General features: G+C 46.2%; 1 protein-coding gene across 8 annotated transcripts in view; it reads right to left on the reverse strand.

Moving 5' to 3' along the window:
* Positions 1 to 2692: 2692 nt before the first annotated feature.
* The window catches only part of FBXO34 (F-box protein 34), a 38837-nt gene continuing 20138 nt past the window's right edge, over positions 2693 to 21391 (reverse strand). For 4 of the 8 annotated variants that reach the window (XM_068947474.1, XM_068947476.1, XM_068947475.1 and 1 more), the window contains 2 exons: positions 14212 to 14407; positions 2693 to 5448 (listed from right to left, as the gene is read on the reverse strand). In XM_068947474.1, coding sequence (XP_068803575.1) covers positions 3264 to 5448; positions 14212 to 14288 — 2262 coding nt within the window. In that variant the 5' untranslated portion in view covers positions 14289 to 14407 and the 3' untranslated portion in view covers positions 2693 to 3263. Of the gene's footprint in view, positions 5449 to 7545; positions 7716 to 7807; positions 8017 to 14132; positions 14408 to 21391 lie in introns of those variants that run through there. The other 4 variants (XM_068947479.1, XM_068947477.1, XM_068947478.1 and 1 more) reach the window with 3 other exon arrangements.

Below are 21391 nucleotides of genomic sequence, written 5' to 3' on the forward strand. Positions count from 1 at the left end.
CCTGGCCACAGGTGACTTTTCAGTGGTGTTGCTGACAGGAGCCCATGCAGTTTAACGAAAACTGGAGGCTTATGAACAATGGAAACATTACTAGTTTCTTCACAGGCAGAGCTGGAAATTCAGTCCAGGCTGCAGCCCCTCCCAGGCAGGGAATTCAAGCACACAGCCCAAGCTTTATTTCTCATGTCTACTGAGAGCTGAATTTTCAAAATCCAACTCTGACCTTTAAAAATAATATATGTTTACATAATAGCTATGTATATATGTGTGTGTGTGTGTATAGATAGATAGATATCTATCTATCTTTCTTGAAAAGAATAAGTATATGGCTATTAACCTTGGCTTCTCCCTAAGCAAGCTTTTGAAGAAACAAATCTGCACTTGAATTTGGTGCTTTGAAAAAAAAAAAAAAAAAAAGACACTGCAGGGAGCTCAGGCTGGCTACATTCAAACCAGGCCAGTTCTGGATGCAAAAGATTGTTCGGTAAACCAATTTTTAACACTAATGGCAAGCAACAGGGATAGTTGCTCTAAATTGCATAAGTGATATATATAAAACATCCCACAGTACTCAAGGTGGGAGGGATGGCCTGTTTAGGGTAGAGAGCAATCAACCTCTTTCTATTTAGGCTGCCTTTGCCTCTGTAAGGAACAAAAAGATCCCAATGATATTTTAGTCTCATTTTTCTCCTCTGGTAGCCTTATTCAACGAAGGTGACCAGAATCTCACACCCTGTTCCAAAAAAAATGACTTCACTAGCCCCTTATCTAGTTACAAAATATTTTCCTCTGCTGCTTCTATTTCAGCCTCGCAGGGACTTTCCTTACTGCTGTCAACGTGGAGCCGTTTATCTCAAGTTTTCCAGAGTCTTGGGGGGGGGGGGGGCAGGAAAGCAGTTTCTTCCTCCTCTTCCTTAATTTAAATTCAGCTGAAGGCATTTGATCCTGATGGCTTTGGCAAGACAACTTCTTACAGAAAGTCGGTTTTGCAGCTCTTCCCTGCACAGCCGCAGCCTGCAGCGGGGATCGCCCCACCAGGCAGCACATCCCGGCGAAGCCTGCACCCTGTTAGAGAATGAAGTCACAAATTAAGGAGGGATCCTGCCTTTGCTCTCCCTCTTTGCAGCCGATTACGAAGCAGCCACACCCTCCTGTTAGCTTTCTAATTTCATTCCTCCTGGTTGTCATCATGTCTGCTGCATTGCGGAGGGCTGAGCAGCCACAGGGAGTGGTGCCTGACACCCAGGATGGCAGGCAGCAGGTACAGCAGGGACTGAAAAAAGCATCACTTTTAAATCTAGAGCAAACATAGCAATTTAACCAAAACCCAATCTGGGGCAGTCAAGGGCTCAGTCTTCTTTCTCTCACAGAACTGCATTGTTAATGGAGAGAATAAAAGCATGTAGCTTCAAAGGCACTCTGTCACCACAATCGTTTTAAAATAAAGTGACTTACTCCATGCAAACCACCATGGTTTCAGGTGAAGCACGGGGATGTGGGTGGTTCAGACTGGCCAGAGCAGTCCACAGATTTCCTCACCCCTCCTCATGTTGCTGATCTTGCACAGCTGCCCCATCCACAGACTAGGCCTTCTGCTCCAAGGAAGAGGGCTCACTGCTTCCCACAAGCTGCCTTCAAGTTTGCAAGACAGCGAAAGGCCTGGGGTGAACCCCACGGGAAGGTGGCACCAGCTCTTCTTGCACGAGGTTGGACGCTGCATTTGCCCCAGCCACAGTGATATACAGGAGCCCGTCCTTCTTCTGAGCAGAGGCAGTGAACAGCCGTGGCACCATGTCCAGCCCAAGTACTGCAGAAGCACAACTGCCTCCCGTCTCTTGGCTCTTCTGCTCCGCAAAAATAGCTGCTGCTCCAGTTAGTCCGATCACAGAAACACAACACGGCTGCTCTTTTGGCCGAGTTACATTTCCAGACTCAGAAACTTTGTTTGCTGGGCACCAGGCAGGCCGTAACTGGAGGCTAAAGTCTGGAACGCAGCGCTAGAGAGGAGAGAACGTTTCCGAGCCCTCAGCTCCCATTAGAGTTGCAAGAAGTACCATTCACCTGCACTTCTGACGTGGACATTCACAGCTCCCTTTTGAAAGCACCGACTTGCACATCAGAAACCAGAAGCCAGAGCACGATGAACTGGTGCAAGGATCCCTCTTGCAAAGGAAGAAATTCCATGTACAAAAGACACCAAAACTTCCGGCAAGTAAAACAGGCAAACGTTGGTCACAGAGCCAAAGTAAATCAGCTGTCATCCTACCAGACACCAGCTCCAGCCTTGAGCTTTCAGCGCACAACTGAGCGGCCTCAAGTGGGACTCAATACTTCGGGCTGGTTTACACAAGAATCACGCTACAGCTGAGAAGCGAGACTGAAACCAGACAATCCCAGCTTTTGCAGACCTCACACATCGCACTTCGCACGCCTCGCGCCAGCGCTCAGAACCACGCGAGGCTTCATGTAGCCTCTGCTGTACTCGACGCTAACGGGAGGGAAAGGAAAAGCTGGAATTTGTGAGTGTTACAGCTGGGAGATGTCCAAGTCACTCACTCACTTTTTTAAATAAAAGGGCTAGATTTCTACTGGAAGCATACTGCAAGATTGAACTACATCACGGTACCAAATTTCTGCCTCATTTTACAGTATTTTTATTTTGGGGGCAAAAAAGTTGTACAAGAAAGTCAGATAAGGCAGATCTAGAATGCACATTTTATTACAGTAAAAAAAAAAAAAATAACCAGACAACATGGATAAGGTAGACAAGAACTTTTTATATTCTGACTATACAATAATATTCCTCTCTTTTTATCCACTGCTGCACTACTATAATGTATCTGTTCTAGTCTAATTTTAAGGTTGTCCAGTTAAATTGTTTGAAGATTCTTTAGACAAGTTGACCTTTACCTATTTAGAGTTTCTTTTCAGAAACATTCATATATTATACAGGATATACAGATTTTTGAAACAAGACACTTAAAAACACACACAACTATAGCCGCAACACTATCATAGCTGCATTGTAGTGATTACATTGCTCAGCCAGCTGTAGACTCTGTATGTACAATTAGTTTTTATAGTGTTATTTACATAGATGGACTAAAAGCTATCTTTAATCTAAAAGGTAAAGGCTCTTGTGTTTTAAGTATGTGCAGTTTCATAGCCTTGTGAAAAACACGACAATTATATACACTGTAAACAGCACAAGGCATGAGAATTTCCTCCTACCCCAAACAATCTTGCAGGAAAGTGTATGTGCACTAGTATTCCTCTTCCGCTTCAGCTCCCACTCCTCTGGTTTTCTTATGAATAGCGCGGTTAAAGCTGTGGCAGGCAGGAACCCAATGATTGTCATGAAGACCTAGCTTACAGCCGGGGATGCCCTTCTGAGACCTGTGACAGCACATCCAATACCCGGGCCCATACGGTAAAGCTTGACAGTATGGTTTAGGATGCCACCGGCACAGCGATACATCCCCTTTCACGTACTTCTTCTTGCACTGCTTGCAAGGATCTTCTCTGTAGCGGGGATCGCGGACCCAGCGGGAATCTGCCGGCCTTATGTTGTAGTATTCAATGATAAATTTGAAGTAGTAGCAAGTACATTTTAGAGCAACCAGACTCCTAGTAGGAAGCAATCCAAAGATCTTCACTATGATGTGATGAGGCAGGAAGGCCATATACTGCTGAGGCTCCAAAAGCTGCTGAATTTTAAACCTGGTCTCCAAAAAGTCATGCGAGACCTGCCTTTTTAAGCAGGAAGCATCAAGTACTTGCAAAGCACCTTCTGTGGGAGGAACAGAAAGAGCAAATGGCTCTGCAGAGACGCTGTTTCTGACGCATGATTTCTCAGATTCCAGAGCATCCTCATTTTGGGCTACTACTTCTGGCTTTTCTTGGCTACTTTCCCTCAGCGGCTGTTGCTCTTGAGCGGCAGGCTGGTCAGACTGGAGAAAAAACAACCTCCCTGGGAGTGGATCTTCACCAGAACTGGAGTTCAAAAGCTTATCTTTCCTGCACCCTTTCTCAGTCTTGGTGACTGATATACTGATGCATAAGGACTCCTTCCTAGCAGGATGCACGTGCTGCTTGGGAAGAATCACAGGCTCATTCGATGCACAATCAACAGTCACATCCTTGCTCTGCGAGGAACCTGGCAGCAACCTGGCAGCAGCTGGACACACAGATGGGAGAGATCGGGAAGGCTCAATTCGCATTTCAGAATCGCTCCTGCCAGCAGTTATTGCCAACACTGCGTGAGCAAGTCCCGAATTCCCATTCCCCACGTGAGTATCCAGCCCAGAAGGAAAAGGCTGCCGAGCAGAGGTAGCGCCTTCCCATAACTCCGTGTCATCCAAAGGGCCACACTTTCCTCTGTACCTAGCCCCTGCTACGCCAGCATCTTCCAAACTCTCGCCCTGACCAAAGGCTTCAGAAGACACCTTCCCAGCCTCGCTCTCAGCCTGGGTGCCGTTGGCCAGCAGCACCCGCCCGACGTTTCTGCGGAAGCTGTTGTTCCGCGAGAGACTCCCGGCTTCGCGCTCGCTCTGGCGCCGCAGGCACTCTGACTCCAGCTTGGCCACCATGTCCAGCACGCGCACAGGCTCACTCTGCTGCTGCTCGTTACTGCCACAAGTTCCTTTCTCAGGATGGACCTCACATGCCCCCACCGAAGAGAAGGTGTCTGAACCGGAGAGTGCACCTTTCGGCTGAGCGCTCGGCCTTGTGGTAGAAGCGGATGGGCAGGTTTTAGCACAGTCCACCAGTAAAGCGCTCGCTCGCTGCTCCAGAAATGCCACCATCTCTATGACAGAGAGCGATCGGCCCGGGAACACACCGTCGCCGTTGTCGTTAACGTAATGCACAGAGCAATGCTCAATGCCACACGCAAACGGCTCCGGTGGAGAGCACCTCGCGTTCGCCTCCCTCATTCTTTCTAACTGAATCTTGGCTTTTTTAAGATCTACCGATTTTTTCCTTCGTTTAGCTGCTCTCCCATCAATATCCCACGTGCTTTTAATTTTCATGGAGCCTAACCGGTTGCTGCTACTGCACTGCTGGGCTGCAAAGAAAGCAATCTTCTCCTTGGTATTGCCAGGTTTCACTACAGCCCAGACATCCAGAGGGCCTTCCCCTTCTTCCCCCTGGTGGATCGTTGCCGACAGGGCGTTCTTCTTTTCCCTTGCACTCGGACCATCTGCTGGAGCTTTCCCATTCATATTGCACATAGTATTCGGATAAATAATTCCCAGAGGCTTTCGAGATGGAGTCACGAGGGAGGGTTTTGGGAAAACGCTCAATTTTGTGCAGTTGTTAGTATATTTTTCTTCTTGGGTTGCTCTTTGATGGCTCATAGGTGGACCTCTCAGGGAATCCTGGCTTATTTCTGGAGAGCGCTCTTTCTTCTGTAACTTGAGATATGGCTTTAAGTGCATACCAGAAACCCTAGAAAAACAAAAAGGCAAGAAATTATAGTTGCAAAATATGCCTGCCTGGAATGAGAGAACAAGGCCCACAGTAGGCACCACTGTACCTCCTACTCTCTGTCAAGCAGCCCATACCATAAAAGGAACAACAGGAAAAAGAAAAAGCAGCAACTAGGCTGCAATGTTCACTCTTGGAGGACTTCTACTCACATCTTGCAATACAATTACAACCTTAAGGACAGCAGAGATCTTCCCATTAGAGAAATCCATTTCCATGGAGTTCCAAGGAGAAAACCTTTTTTTTTTTTTTTTTCTTCCAAGTTATATCCATTGTGCAACTATAGCTACTAGTTCGTTCTAGAGTTAGAGCAATACTTTGGTCCATTCATTTCTTAATCCAGTCATAAGACACATGTGGGTCGAAAGGCTTATCTTGACAGTAGCCACCAGTTATATAAACTTTTCGGTAGACAAAGAATGGTTAAAGCTGAAAAGGGAAGTTAGCAATTGTAATCATATTGATCAACAGCGATCCCATAAGATATCCAGTCTCCTAAGACCTCCTAAAATGAAACCTATCCTTTAATAGGATGGCAAATTTGGTGTACTTTCCCAGTAACGGTAACTGTGTTATATAAGACAGCTGGAAAGAGGAAAAAAAGTGACAGAAGTATCAACTCTGGCTGAGGAGAACCACTTTCAAGCAAGTATGTTTATGCTTAAGGATTTAACAGCTATGAAGGAGACACTTGGATACTGCTGACACTCCAGCAAGTAACAGCGCTTGCACAGTGGTCCCAGGCGCTTGATTCCTCTTCTCTGTTATACCTTGGGAATAATTTTCAACTCAAAGCTTGAAAATACAAAAGCTCAGAGCACTGCCACATAGGATCCAATTATCAGGGGACTTCAGGCTCTTCTCCCAGGACTATCACATAAGCATATTACAGAACTATCTATAGATTACGTTTCCATGGTAATCTTTGAATTGCTACAATAAAAAGCCTCCTTTATGAAACTGGGATAATCCACACTTGTTAGTTTAAAAACAGCAAGTTCAATGCCACATTCATCGAAACGATATAGATACCAACAGATTCAGACACTGAAGAGGGTTTCCCCTTACAGCCCCCACCAAAACAGTTTCGTTGCTTCCTGTATTTGTAGTCTGAAAACTGCTTTTAATTTAAAAAACGTCAAACCATATTGTCGATAAAGTTGGACAGGCTTATAGTTACAATATAGTTAACTGTGTGCAGTTAACACACAAGGTACGTCTTTATCTAGAAAGACATAGCCAAGAGTCCGACCAGACTCACGGTGGGACCAGGACACACAGCTCCCAAGAGAGGCCCTCTCTGATGCTACATGTGTAACCCCGGGGCTGACACCCGCTCACCCAGCCCTCGGAGCAGACCCGCAGATGAGCGCAGGATGGCTGCAAGAGGCAAGTCGCTGGCGGCAGATGTGGAAGTGCCGTACGAGCAACCCGCGTGCAGCTTACAGACCAGCCAGCTTTTAAGCAGACCTCCCCACCTATTAGCCAGGAGTGTGGAGACTCAGGGTTTAGGGTCAGAGCAACCCACGACAGGAAGGGGAGCTGAGCCAGAGAGCACCACAGTCAGCAGATTGAAGGTTTCAAAAGTAAGATGCTCCACTTTGAACGCCAACATAATACACACTAGTACGCAAAGGCAACAACTCGGCCAGGTATCATCCAAGCCTGGCCAGGCAGGGCAAGCCTCTTGCGCTACAGCAGATGGGTTACTTCACTGTTGCTTTCCCTTGAAGGTTTGGTTCCTCCTTCTGGCCCTAGTGATAAACGGTGAGAGGATGGGCAACAAGTCTGAGCAGAGGGGTTTTGGTGAGATACATCAAAATGAAGGGCTCAGTTCACCTTTCCACAAGCACGCATAAATCATAGAGGATCCCCTTTGTGCTGTGCAGCACTTTGAAGGCCAGAAGTCAGAGAGAGCAAGTGATGCCATGTTCTCTCCCCTCCCGATCTTTAGGGAGGGCATCACCTTGCTCTTTACGACCAGAGTGCTACAGCCATCTTCACTTCATCTTGAGGCAGAGGCAATAAGACAGTTCCCATGGCTGTGGATACACCTACCTAGTCCCTGGGTTAATTCTCTCTCCATGCGTGTGTTAATTCCAGCTCTTGTTGGAATTGGGTCACCTCCTGCTTTAGTCTGCTTTCCAAAACGCAACCGAGCTATTTTGCTTTCCTTCTGCGTTGCATCCTAAGAACTGCAACGATCTGATAAAACAGACCTTCAGATGCTGAAACAGATGAATAAGAGAGAATGGGACAAGGAGGCTGCTGTGGTTTGCTTCAGCCTAGTTTTCTAGAGGATCTGCCTCATCTGACTTACATTTCCTAGCTCATCAGGGTCAGGCCACCAATACGCTCAGGCAAGAGAGCGACCCGGAAGAGAAGCAGGCAAATCACTGCGACAAGCTGCTGCAGGGAACGGAGCCTACAGTCCTCCCTTCTCCATCCCGAAGGGCCTTTTGGAGAGGAGCTCTTCAGCTTTCCAGACTACAGACAGAAAAGCTCCAATGGCTGCTCACCACACTACCCTGGGGAGAAGAGGTGAATGCAATTAAACCCATGACTTCACATGTTGAAACCCCACAAGCTAGGAAGAGAAGATCAAATTTCATTTGCGAGTTTTCACGCCGGGGTGCTTGAAAGACGAGCTGCATATGTTTTGAAAAGGCTTTCTTCAAGCAACTTTCAGGAATCCAGCAGGACAATCGGTTCAACACCCTTCATTAAGAGGGACTGTAGATGAAGGCGAGACCAGGTATTATACGAATAAGAACAGGACTAAACTGGTTACTCCAACATGCTTAGAGGACATGTTCAGCCAGCAAAGTTGGTTCAGCTGCTCAAAGCTATTTCTGGTCCATGGAGAAAGACAAAGGGTAGAGTTACGCCTCACCTCTCACGGATTTCTCATTTAAGGTTATATTTCCTCCTGTGTTTCGGTTAGTCTCTCACTAAGCCAACAATACTATTTAAGGTTGAAAAGTTATAATTTACATAACAAAATTATGCCTTAGTCAGAAGTTTTACTGCCAGAATAATTGCCTCATTTGAATTCAGCATTCAGTTCACTGCACCATTTTAATGGATCCAGAATTAAGGAAAACCTCCATTTAATGGCTTCAGATAGCTATAAAGGAGCATTGCTAATTCCCTCTGACCAATTGCCTCACAGTGCCACCTGCCTCCAAGTTTTTGGGTTAGCAGGGAGGAGAACTTCTATTTTAAAAGGGATTTTAGCAGTGGACCTTACCTGAAAGTATTGCTTGGAAAAAATAAGCCCCCTTGACATACACACGCTTTGCTGTGAACGTTAACAAGTAAAAAATTATTTTAGACAGATAACTCAGCTTCTCCCCTGCACCACATCAGCAGCGCATTTCATTTCTAGCTGCTAGAATTAGAACAGAAATTGCTTTGAAGGCGAACCAGAGCCCAGTCCCCACCCACAGCCTACCTTCTTTCTGCAACGTTTCGGCGCTGGCAAGCTGAGGATTGTGGCGGCTGCAGCAAGTTTTTTAATATTTAAAAACACTAAAAATAGTTTAAAAAGGTAAAGCCAGTGGCAATTCCCTGTGATGCTTAACACCAGAATAACTCTGTTTGCTTTCCTCCACCCTTTAGCTTATCAGGCTATCTAATTTTATCTTTGGAGACAATGACTTTTTAGAAGTTTGTGGAGTAAGCACAGAAGGCTTTCAATCCCAAAAGTGCAGTTCTCAATTGCTGATAAGAGACAATTCTGCCAAGAATCAGCAGCAGGGAAACAACTAGCAGCGCTGTCTTTTAAACAGTTACTGCGTCGTTAAGCCAGTGAAATAGAAGCGACAGTTTTCCCAGTTTTCCCACTAATCAACTGTGTCTTGGGCACACAGGAAAAACAGGATACTTAAACTTCTGGAACGAGCTTGCTGTTTGCACAAGTTGCAACTGTGGCTTGTTTTCACTATGGCTTTATCAGGATAGTTACTATGCTGACAGATACAGAAATATATGCATTTTGAGGTGTGCACACACACCACTCTTCCCTACCAAAGGAAAAGCCCATAACTTGCGGTTCCAAGTTGACCAGATCTTCCTGCATCCTTTTGCGTGTATATATTTTTTAAATCACAATGGCTTAAACACAATATATTTATTTGCTTTAGCGGAAACCCTAATGCTGGAGTAGGAAATCTGGCGGAGAAGACTCAATTTTCACTACTCTTTTCTAGGGTCCAGAGACAGGCCTACACGTCCCATCCTGCACCTCAGGCAGGGATTCCCACAATGCCCTGTGAAACGCAGAGATTTCATCTGGCCCGCAAAAACAAACAAACAAAAAAGCACGATAAACTTGAATAGCACATCCACACTGCAATTTTTCTGGGCAAAGCACCGGAATGTTTTATTAGACCCAAGTTTCCGTCAAAACCCCGAAGTTTCCTGCGGATTTCTTTTTGTAAACGCTAGCTCCAGCCTGCAAAAGCTGCTAGCGCTGCTGACTGCACGCACAGTGCCAACTACAGCGCCGCACAAACCCTCAGGACATGCTAACAAAAGGCGTAAGCCAAAGAAAAAAAAAACAACAACAATAATAAAAATCCACACCAAACATAACCTCTGGCAAGGCGTTTCTCTTCCCTCGCATCCCATTTCTGTGTTTATAAAACTTAGCTCCTCTGTAAGGGATACGGACGTTTATGAAAATCAGAGTACTGGGCAATAGATAAACTACGGTCAACCGCTTGTTATTTCTGGAAGGACTCGGTGGGTCCTATGGGCCTGCTCTCCAGGGCCATTTCCAGCCCCTCTGCGCCATCAGGGCAAGGCAAGGCAGCCCGAGCACTGCTTCAAAGGCATTCCCGGGATTCTGCCGGGCGGGAAAGTCCCGGGGCGGACGGCGTACTGCTACTCACTGCAATTTGCCCCAGTGTGTGGCAAGCATCCAAGCTCAGAGAAGCTCCAGACCAAGGGGTGGTTTGGCTTCTGAGCTGCAGAGGAATCCGTTTTTTTAAGAAATGCCACTCCATTCCAGCACTGACTTTGTACTAAAGCAACTGATTCGGACCCCCGCCCCAGCGCCTGCCAAATACATGCATTTATCGGGGAGCAGGGAGGACCATTGCTGTGGCAGCCTGTGCAGGTGAAGCTGAAGGTACGTGACTGCTGAAGCGGCGCTCTGTCAGCAGGCTCTGCTAGGAGGGACCAGGAGCACACCCAGTGCACATGGGCCACAGGCCGCTGGTTTAGTCAAGTGACTGCAAGGGGAAAGAGTGGCTGGGAGAAGCTGTGTCCCTTCCCCTGGAGTAAAGGCTCCTAAGCTCTTTTTCCATATCTGGCCAACATGCAACATAGGTTCCTAAAACTTAATTTTAGGAACCTGCCCTACCATGTTGGATGTTCAGGTAACCTGACCTGGGGGGAAAAAAAAACAAACCACACAAATACAGCTGCACACAGGAGCTAAAAGTCATGCCGAGATCCTATGACCTCCACCAAGCTATGAGTTTTTGGTGACAGATTGCACACCCAAGCTTTATGCACAGACATTTGAGGGCTCCCACCCATTAACATGCTTTGAACACTTTTTAAGTAAACGCACGCCCATATGCCCCACAGCATAAACCACAGTAGCCTCAGCTACCTTCTAAATTTTACCCAGGCAAAGCAAAGCGGCATCCCTTTGCCAGTCTTTTGTATAAGAGCATGTGCCGTGAAGCGGATGACGTAGAAACGATTCTTTGTTCGGCCTGAGGAAGCTCAAACCCACACTCCCTACTTCCCAACCGTACTACAGATGACGTGGGGATGAAACAACGCGTAGGGGAACAGCATCAACAGAAAAACTGGGCATTCAAGGTTATAAGCTGCTCCAAAAGCACACTGCTCAAAGATGATGGGACAGCATGCATACCTGGGATGCAGCAGACTAAGAGACGAGGGGGAATCACGTGTATAAATCTGCTCAAGGAAACACTGAGGAGAAGGATAGCAAAAAATAAATGTAAAAGTGGTGGGTTTATAGGGCTTCTGCTGAGAGCTGATGAAAGCTAGAGACAGAGATTCCCAATATTTCAGAAACAGTGATATATTTCCTTCTGCAAATGTTGCCTTCCTTGATTTAACGTTCATTCTCTAATTTGTTAACTGCAACAGGGCCAAGATCTTCTTGGACTCCATGACCAACACATTTCTTCATTAAACAGTTAACGAACCAGCACAAAGTGAGGTTATTTAGTGTTCGTCTTTGTACATACATAATGAGAACCTTGGATTGCACTATTATGGGGAGACTCAAAGTTAAAAAGAAAGAATAAGCAAAAACAGGCCTGAAAGCAAATCATCAGTTTGTTCTTTCAAAACTCAAGACCTAAAAGAACCAGTTCATGAAGTCAGCTGGACTGAGACATAGAGGATTTCATTGCAGACAACTCGACCCAGGAGGCATTCTCCCAGAGCCCAAAGGCATTTCCATCATACAGACCACATCCCAAACCAGAGCAGAAGAAACTCCAGCTGAACACGTCCCTACCTCAGGAAGGGTACAGGAGGCATGCACAGGTTTCAAATCACCCAGAAACTTATATCTTAGAGATCAAAAAGTCTAGGAATGAGAACTGGTGAAGTGTTAGTCCCTGTAAAGATACTAAAAACAAAGAAATAGTAAAAGGTTTGTCAGAAGGGATAGGGGGACAAAGAGGGCTGTAAGCAAGGTCAGGGCAGAGATCAGGGCTATTCTAGGCAGACCCCAAAACGCTCAATTTTGAATTGCTTTGGTTTTGAAGAGGGGTGATAAGGTTGATCGCAAGGGCAAAAGGCCGGGGTTAATTTGCAAACAAATCTGGAAGTGCCCAGGAGAAGCTGGGGGGAACCTCAAGAAGCTTCATGAAAATTGGAAGGAGTGGCTCATTTCAATTTCAGAATCCAAAATAGATAAGATTCATAAATTGCAGGCCAAGAAGCAGGAATTTTAAACCTCTTGAGAGGCAACCATATTTTAATGGGTTAGGCAAACGTGTTGCACGTATTGAAGGTGACACTGCAAAGGAGAAAAAGAAGGGAGAGAGCTCACAGCCTCTACGGGCCTGCTAGTCTGACTTGAATATAAAAGGCATTTTGCAAGCAAACAGGATTACAAAGAGAGAGAAGCGGGAAGAGGGAATAGCTCAATATGCCAGGCTAACCTGAGAGTTCTCGAAGAAAATGATCTTTCTAGGCAAAGGACACGAACTACATCTGACTCACGTGGACTTCAGCAGAAGAACCACCAGGTGCGCTGGTAGAAAGGCAAGACATTACCAAGGCAGAGGAGGAACAAAACACCAAGCAACAGAAATGGGACAGAATTTTAAAGTGCAGACGGTGACGCCCCAGAAGACTGAATACCAAGTAGTAGTTTTGGAGGCATCTAAGAAGGGCAGATTAGCTCCCATCGACACCTCCGCGATGCAGAGGCAAACGGAGGCAATGCCATGATAACGCACTCCTGGCACCGCAGCAAACCCCTCCTACTAGATCTCCTCTGGAGCTCGGCATGCAGTTTTGGTCACGGCTCGGAGGAGATGCGCCCAGGCTGAGAACAATGATGACAGTCAGTATTCATGAAGCTACTAGAAAACACTGCGGTTGTTTAGCACAGCAAAACCATAGCTGAGGGAATGCAACCGCTGTTTGCGGAGTACAGCAAAAGAGTAAACCACAGAGACGAAGCGCTCCCTACACTAAAAAATGGCAAGCACAAGCTCAAAGGAATATAAGCGAGCACCAACATTCAGCCTAGGAATCAAAAGAAGGTTTCTAACTGTACAGTTATATCTGTCACAGTCAGTAACGGCTTGATCTAGGGGAGGAGAAAGGCAAAACGTAGTTGTTTTTAGGCTAGACTTCTAAGTCTACAAAAACAGATTACACGAGCTATTGCTTGGGAAAGCAAGGGGCTGGGCGACCCAGGAATATACGCCGTCTACCCAACCACAGAGAGCAAAGGTTAACATTTGCTCTAAACCCACACAGCTTTGGGAAGCCAGAAAGTTGGCTCTCTTCCTCCAGATTGAGGAAGCTTATGAGTCTTAATTTCAGAAAAAGAATTTTTTTTTTTTTTTTGAGTAGCTTAAACTCAAAATTGGCATGTTCTTGCATTTGCATAAGGACAAGTTGTTCTCCAGTGTTCCTATAACGAGATGCAGTGAGAGGCGTTCACTTAATTGTCACATAAGCACAAGTGCTTGAAATCAATCGTGCATTTCTTCTTAATAAGAGACACAGGAGAGAGAGCGAGCAATACAGAATTTAAGCTTAAGCTAATCTAATTACTTACTCCACAGTAAGATAGACCGCAACAATGATCGCCAGTATCTCACTTGCTTTAAGCTGACTGCATATGTTAAAGCCTACTATGGCAAGCCATTCTCCAGTTAAGTTTTACTTCAAAGCGATATTCCCAAATTAATTTACAGCTGTTGCTAGAAAGAAAGGAGGGGGAAAAAAAAAGAAAGAAAGAAATCAAAGGTTTCTCTGAGTACAGTACCAGCTGTAGTGAATCTGCTGTTGTCATTATCAAATAAAACGTCAAAGAACATTTCTACCCTTAAGCCATTACAACGTTTCACTGAGAAACAAAGACTAGCCAAAAATAAGACTTCAGTCCAAATATGTGAGTGGCATACCAGACAGGAGGAAAGCCAGGAGAAGGACCGCTCGGCACTGAACACTGAACTAGCGACGGCCCGGCCGGTCTGCTCGTACCGTTTGACTTGGTGGAAGGGAGAAGCCGTGGCGTTGAGCGGTTCCCTGTGGAGGCCAGCTCTGCAGGAACTCCTCATCCTCACCAGCGCTCCCGCTAAGGCACGCCGTCACTGCCAGTCCATCCTGGCGCCCGCCCGAGGCTCCCTCATCGGCTCGCCGTGCCCCCGAGCGTCGCCGTCTCTCTGCCGCCTAGGAACTGAACAAACGAGAGGGAAATAAGGGGATCGCGTTAGGTAACAGCAATGATTTGAGGAACAGATCTCCTAGAGGGACAAAGAGGGGAGAAGAAAAAAAAAATATATATATATATATAAATAAATAATATATAACAACATATATATTATATATAAATACAGACACACACACATATATATGTAGCATGTGCAAATAGCATAAATAAGAAGAACTTAACGCCTTCGTGCCACTAGCACAGCTGGAGTTTCTGCACACGCGCCGCCGTGGCTTATATGCGGCTGCAGCGCTACGCAGGCACCTCTGGCGCAGGCTACCTCTTCCCAGAGCCGTGCAAACGGCGCACGCGAGATATCTCTCTCGCCTGCTCCTTAGCCCAGTTCTGCGTTTTTGAGGCAGATGGCCGCCAGCAGTAAGATTTGACGCTGCCCGAGAGTTACGTTAGCGACTCTAATCAAAGTAACGTGCTGGGTTTCGTAAAGGACGGGGGGAAAAAAAAAAACCCACGACACCGTGCGGCCTCCGAGCCTGGTGAAAGCCGCCCTGCCTTTGCATCACGCGCAGATAAGGCGGCAGGGTTCACCAAAACAAGGCGGTTCTGCAGTATCTCTCCTTCGCGCTAGGGTGCCGCCTTCGACGCCTTGTCCTTGGAGGAGACGCTATTACCACCAAATCAACGCACTTTGACAGCGAGAGAACAACAGCCTTCAAGTTGCAACATAAAAGGGAAAAAAAAAAAAAAATGACACAGCGAAAGAGCCCTGGAAAAACTCAAACGTTCAAGCTCGAGTTGCCAGTAGATAGCTTTAAAGATAGTTTGCTTCCTCCCTAGAGGGCCATGCGCTTAATGCAGGAACGCCATCTGGCCACCCTAAGTGCAGAGCCGTGACCCCACGATATCGGTGACTTAGCGTAGCAGGTTGTTCTGCCCTTTTCAGCAGCTTCGCCCAGTGCTCTTACCGCTGCCCCATCCCTACAGCGGCCTTTCTGCTGGAGCCACGTGTTTGCCACCAGCGGAGCTCCTGCAGAGCCCCACGTCATCCCTTTAGCAACACCTGCCAGCAAGAAATAACTACCAAGCGAAAAAAGCCACTACCTAGGCTCAGGAAATCAGTGCTTGGCCAGCGTGGCTTGCAACTCGACATTGCCACTAGGCACTTCTAGCCCAGAAAGTCCGCTCCCTCTTGGTAGCCACGCTCACTGAGAAACGGATTTAAGAATGAATTTCCAGGCAGAGAAGCAGAAGCTGGTTTAGATCCAGCTGACTTGATAGGTCTGCTACAGCCATTTCACAATTTCTCAAGTAGTGGTGAAGGAGAGGTTAATCGTTTGCCTACGTTTGAGTAAGCAGGAGCCTAAAATAATATATGAAACATTATATAAACACATTCCAGTCTTCCTGAAATCTGTGCTGAACTCTACACAACAGAGAAACGTGTTGGACTGAGGAGACCGAGGCATCCCACTGGCAAAGCTGGAGGACAGCAGCATGCCCTCTATTCCGCAAACACACAAGACAAGGCCTTAGATTGCCATGATCAACAGCAGCAGAAGCCAAAGCTTTTTAGTTAAACGTCTTCTTCGTTAGGTTACCCACAGCCTCTAACAAGAGCACCTGCAAGTGCGAAACAGAGGCAACAAAATCAGCAACATCGGTCAAAATTCCTGAAGTTCTGGGCGCTTTAAAACATACATCCACAAACACTATGCAAAACATAACGTGCGCAAACAGCAAAGCACAGGAAAAGCATATGCCTAGTGTTTTATGAAAATTAAAAGTTAAACACAAAATCATTACTTTCCCATGAACCATCAGTAAGAGGCACTGAAACTCTGACTTTTATCCAAGCTTTTGTCTGGCTTCTGGCTGTACTGACACCAGCATTTCAGACTCAGCAGGAACTGTATCACAGAAACATGAATATATCCACACCCAAATAAATGCAACCACACTATTTTTAAGAAGGCTGGTCACTTTTTTTTTTTTTTTTTTTTTTGTTAAACTAGCTAGGCCTCTTCCCCTGTATGCACACATGAACGGTTCCCTGTGCAACGTGCAGTATGCTGGAAGAGAAACGCGCTGCAAAGAAAGTCAATGTATATTCCTGGTGAGCAACACTAGCTGCTTCGTCCTAGCCCTACTCCTTTGCAGATCATAATGAAAAAACAAATTGGTAAGGGATAAAAAGCCAGATTAAAAAAAAAAATTAAACCACAAGATTGTATTTGCAGGGAAGAGTTAGCTTGAGAAGCAAAACCACCAAGAAAATTTGTTCGGGCCGGGGCAGGCGTAACCCCAATCCACGCAAAGGCGGCCGCGCCGTCACATCGCAGGATGTCACACGCTCACAAGAGGACCAACACCTACTAGAAGAAAGGAAAAGCTGACAAAACAGAGGCAGACAAGTTCTCATGGGCACCGCAGCCCAGCTCACAACACAGCTCTGTACAAAGCATGCTTTTTCCCCTCCTCTCGCCGCTGGTCTCTAGAAAAGAGCTGAAATAGCCTATTAATGTCAGCAAGCCATCGACAAATTCCTACTGGGCAAGCAGTAAAAAGCTATGCTTGTGAGCCTAAACCTCAGCATCTAAGCTAGCACAGAGATACTTACTGCCTTTTTACCACGACCGCGTATTCCTTAACCGAGGTTGCTCCTTATCAGAAGGTACATCAGCTGCCGGCTTGGCTTTGCAGAGCTGAGTGCAGCTTGAAAACTGCAATACGGATGCACAAATAAACAAAACAGAAGAGGAAACCAAAAGCCCAATCTTGTTTTTCTTTTTTGCAACCACACCCAAGCATGTGCATAGAGGCATGAGATGTGGGAAGGACTCAGATGTTGGCAGCGGGAAGCATCATGTTCTCTGAGAAACGGACAGCAGCTCACTGAACGGTCCCACAAAACTCCCCATCTTACCGTCATTTTTAAACTGCTGCTGCAGTTTAGGAAAATTAGCTCACATGTGATGAGGGGGCAGGTCTCTTAACCTTTTTTTTTTTTTTTTTTTTTTTTTCACTGAACACATCCATTTTAAACAGTAGCAGCATTAACTCATGAACAGAACAGCTCAAGGGATGGGCTCATCCTGGCAGAAAATTTGCTTTTTTAGCGAGGCGGCAGCGGCCTAGGGTCTGGTCCTGAACAGAAATCACACCGTTGGCAGAAGCAACGTAGCCTCTGCCAGATGCATTTTCATTCTGAGTTACTGTCTTTAGTGCCTCGTATTAACAAATAAGGTGCAAGGGTCTAAACCAAGAGCATCCAAATCCAAAGGGTCCCCTTACGATCACACATCTGACCCATGGGCTAGCTGTAGGGTCCTCTCTGGCTCCACAGGGCCATAGCACTGTGTCAGCTGGGCAAAGACCAGCAACACGCTCAGGACGCAGAAGAAGCAACGGCAAGTATTTCAAAGGGCAACTCAGAAGACTTGATACCAAAACACATTCGCTACAATGGGTATTTAATCTTTCGGACAATAACCAGTGCTGAGGCCTTATAATAGAGATCTCTGTGGGGTTGTTTTTGCAAGAAAACAAAAATGAGTCGCATGTCAAGTCTCCCCACTCAGCTCCACTTTGGGTCGTTACATTATCCCCATCGCCAAAAGCATATTCCACCAGACAGGCAATTCTGCCATTTTCCAGCCTAGTCATCCCTTAAGCCCTTCCCACCTCCCCCCAAACCCCACCTGCAGCGCTTATAAAAGCATTAGACTCTCCCAAGAGAGGCAGGCTTTAGCAGAAAGCCACTGCTCGCTTTGTCTCATCTCAGCATTCACGTTTCATGATAACTGGCAAGCCCCAGAAGCTGCCAGACTGGATTAGATGTGAGATCATACAGCTGGTCCACACGCTCCATCTCTTAATTACAGACCTATAGATAGATGCAGTTCTGAGCTGTATCATGTGCGTATACCAAACAGGCTGCAGCAGCCCTAGCAACTCAGCTTTTTCACCTTCTAGTCAGACACAGCGAGGATTTGGGTTTTGGCAAGACGGCCTCAATTCTGTATTTATTTTACTTTTTTTTTTTTTTTTAAATCACACTTTCTTCTTAAAATAGACTCAACCTGAGGTTTTGGCAGTGTGTTTCAGGTCCTAAACTACCCGTTTTAATCTAGTTTAAGTATCTGAACAATACGTGTCCACTGTCAAAGCCCGAGAAAAGTCAAGCCGCTGAGCCAGTGGCAGCTAAGAGCTACGCGCTTGGAACGAGAGTCCACTGAAAGGCTGTTCCAGCAGGTGCAGAATGAATGATTCCCCCCCCCTCCCCTTTCAGCTTATTCAACCAGTTCATGTCATAGACTGGCTCGTTCCAAGTTCAAAAACAAAACCACACCACAGCAAGGACCTGAAAAGAGCAAGGAAACTTGGAGGAAAACCACATAAAACAGTTAAGAGAAAGACAGGCTAACGTTTACCTTTTAAACACTGTAAAGAACTATTTTTCCATGCTTGGTTCATCAGCTACATTTTATTTAGCAAAATAGTCTGAGCAAAAGAAGAGAAAGCAAGCATATTTTAACTAAAATTGTCTTACAAAGAGTTTTAGTGAGTTTACCTTTAGATTTCCATCCACCTGCAGCTGGTAAGAAACCCTCACATGAAACTAGGTATCTAGTAGAGAAACTGTATCCACCTTACAACCACTGAGAGATGTAAAGATTAATAGCTACAGTCAGGTCAGTCTTTAAGTCACGTCAAGCTCTGCAGAGCTGCTTTTTAATCTCTAACCAGAAAGTTGAAAGGAGCCACCCATGGTTGCCATGGAAGAACACTAGTCCTTGCCAAACACCATGTGGTCCTCTCTGATGAGCCTCCTCTCTGATGTCCAAGAGGTCTATTTTGTGCAGACCTTGCATTATCTCATCCAAAAGCAGTAACGATTGTTGCCGCGTGGGTCCCAGCTGAAATAAGAGGGCGCAGCTTCCCATGCCTATTGATGCCATAAAACTTGCTGCTGCCAGGTCTTCTCATTGTTGGGCACCCAAGCAGACCAAGCAGCCCACAGCTGATCTCGGTGCTGTCTCCTCCGGTTTGTTCCCCAATCAAATTCACGCCAATTCTCCTTGAAGGCCCCTCGAGGTCTCATCCATGCCCTGCTCCCCAGATAATACAGTAGTAAAGTAGTTGCTTAACTGAAGTCTGGAATACACTGGAGATCTCTACACAAATTTGAGGTTGGTGATCCATGGCTGCCTGGAGCATGCATGGGTTCAGAACCACAACACAGCCCCACAGCTGGGTCAGTAGCTATAACTCGTACGGTGGCAGGGTCTCACGCCCCTCTGCCTCCCAACGCTTCCTCTCCATCCCTTCTATCAGCACTGATATCTGTCCGATCTTCTCATCTGAACCAGTTCAAGGAGCTGAACAGAGAGAAACCCAACCCAGAGGAGGGCGGCTCCCTGACCCCATCCAGCACAGGACCTGGCAGACACCAGCATGGCACAACAGGTAGCGGACAAGGTCTGTGGCAGCTCTAGCTTAGATGGGCTCCTACCACTGCCTGAATCCACACCTTTAATCGTGCCAGGAAAGGCACCTGCCACAAAGCATTTTTCAGATTCTTCCAAGCTGATGCAAAATAAACGCTTCTGAGCGCACAGCATGGGGCGTTTCGGAAGAGGGGAACGAGCACGGGGGGGGTCGCAGACACCCTTTGACTGCTCACTGCCGTCAAACGCTTATGAAACACTTATTCTAATAAAGCACTACAGGGAGAACCTGTCCTCTCTTCCAAGATCATTTCAATAAAGAACAAAAGGTTTCAAATTTGTAGCTCTTGTATCTTTTCTCCTTTAGGTGTGATTAGTGTTGGAGTGGTTTAAAGAGTCCTCTCCCCTTAAAAAGAAAAAAAAAAAACTCTGAAGGGAAAAAGAAAAGATAAGCTCTGCTGCACCTTGCTAACCCTGTTTTTTAATACAGGAATAAATCACAAAATGTTTTCCCTCGTTCAACAATTCCTGAAAGGTTTCAGCTGTCTTGCGCAATTTGGTTAAGGACATCATCTGTTGCTCAGCTGCGAAGAAGCTAAGAACTGGCTCAGCAGATTTGTTCTGCTTCATCCAAGAGGGAAGCAAAAACAGCACCGCGGATATTTGCCAACGCTGCTGCAGCGCTGGTGACAAAACGTGCACGGACCACACATTACTTCACTTTCTAGAAAGCTACCACCTACTTTGGCACTTCTTGTCACTGCACGATCTGTCGCGTGCCCAGAATGGTAACTCGGAGATGGCGGAACACCACCTCGCCAGGCTACGGCTGCTGCTTTCTCGGGTTTCTAGGTATGGGTGGAGACACTCATTGCAACGCTTTGCATTTAAGGCCACATGATCTATGAACCACGTCTGAACTATTTAGCATCTAAAACTCCATTTGTTTTGCTATGCAGATTCTGCGTTAATGAAAGTTCAGCTGCAAGGCTACTTTCTCGGGGTGAGGGGAAAGAGAAAGCTTCCAGAAGCCTTCCTATTATAGAAGCAATAGAATTGGTTCCAAAAACAGTAGACAAGTACTCTGGGAGCTCTGGAGACTTTGTGCCCTCATTTTATAAGGCAGAAGTCTCACCAGGCTGCTCCTGTAGATGCAAAGAACGTCAGAAATCGCAGCAGGATGCACAAGTGACATTAAATTGGAGTTTTAGGGCAAACACCAGAGACTCACAAATCCAGAGAGTCTAAGATGAAAAAAAGAGATCAACCTGCACACTGAGAGCGTATGCCCCACTTTAGCAAAACGCAGCCAGTTGAAAATCAGAAAAAGGAGGAATCCTATCTTTTTCAAGAATGCAACATTAGTTTGCTCAAGGAGATTCTCATTATAGAACAATAACGTGGCAGATTAAGACTGTCAACAGTGATTTCATCACCCTGTTTTGCTTTTGGATCTTAGAGCTCCTGGCTAGAGAGGTCCACTTGACTCATTTTGGCACATGTTGGGAGATTCATTTTTGCTGCTCCAGCTAATAAATTGACCATC

Source organism: Struthio camelus, chromosome 5 (genome assembly GCF_040807025.1).
Source record: "Struthio camelus isolate bStrCam1 chromosome 5, bStrCam1.hap1, whole genome shotgun sequence".
Lineage (NCBI taxonomy): Eukaryota > Metazoa > Chordata > Aves > Struthioniformes > Struthionidae > Struthio > Struthio camelus.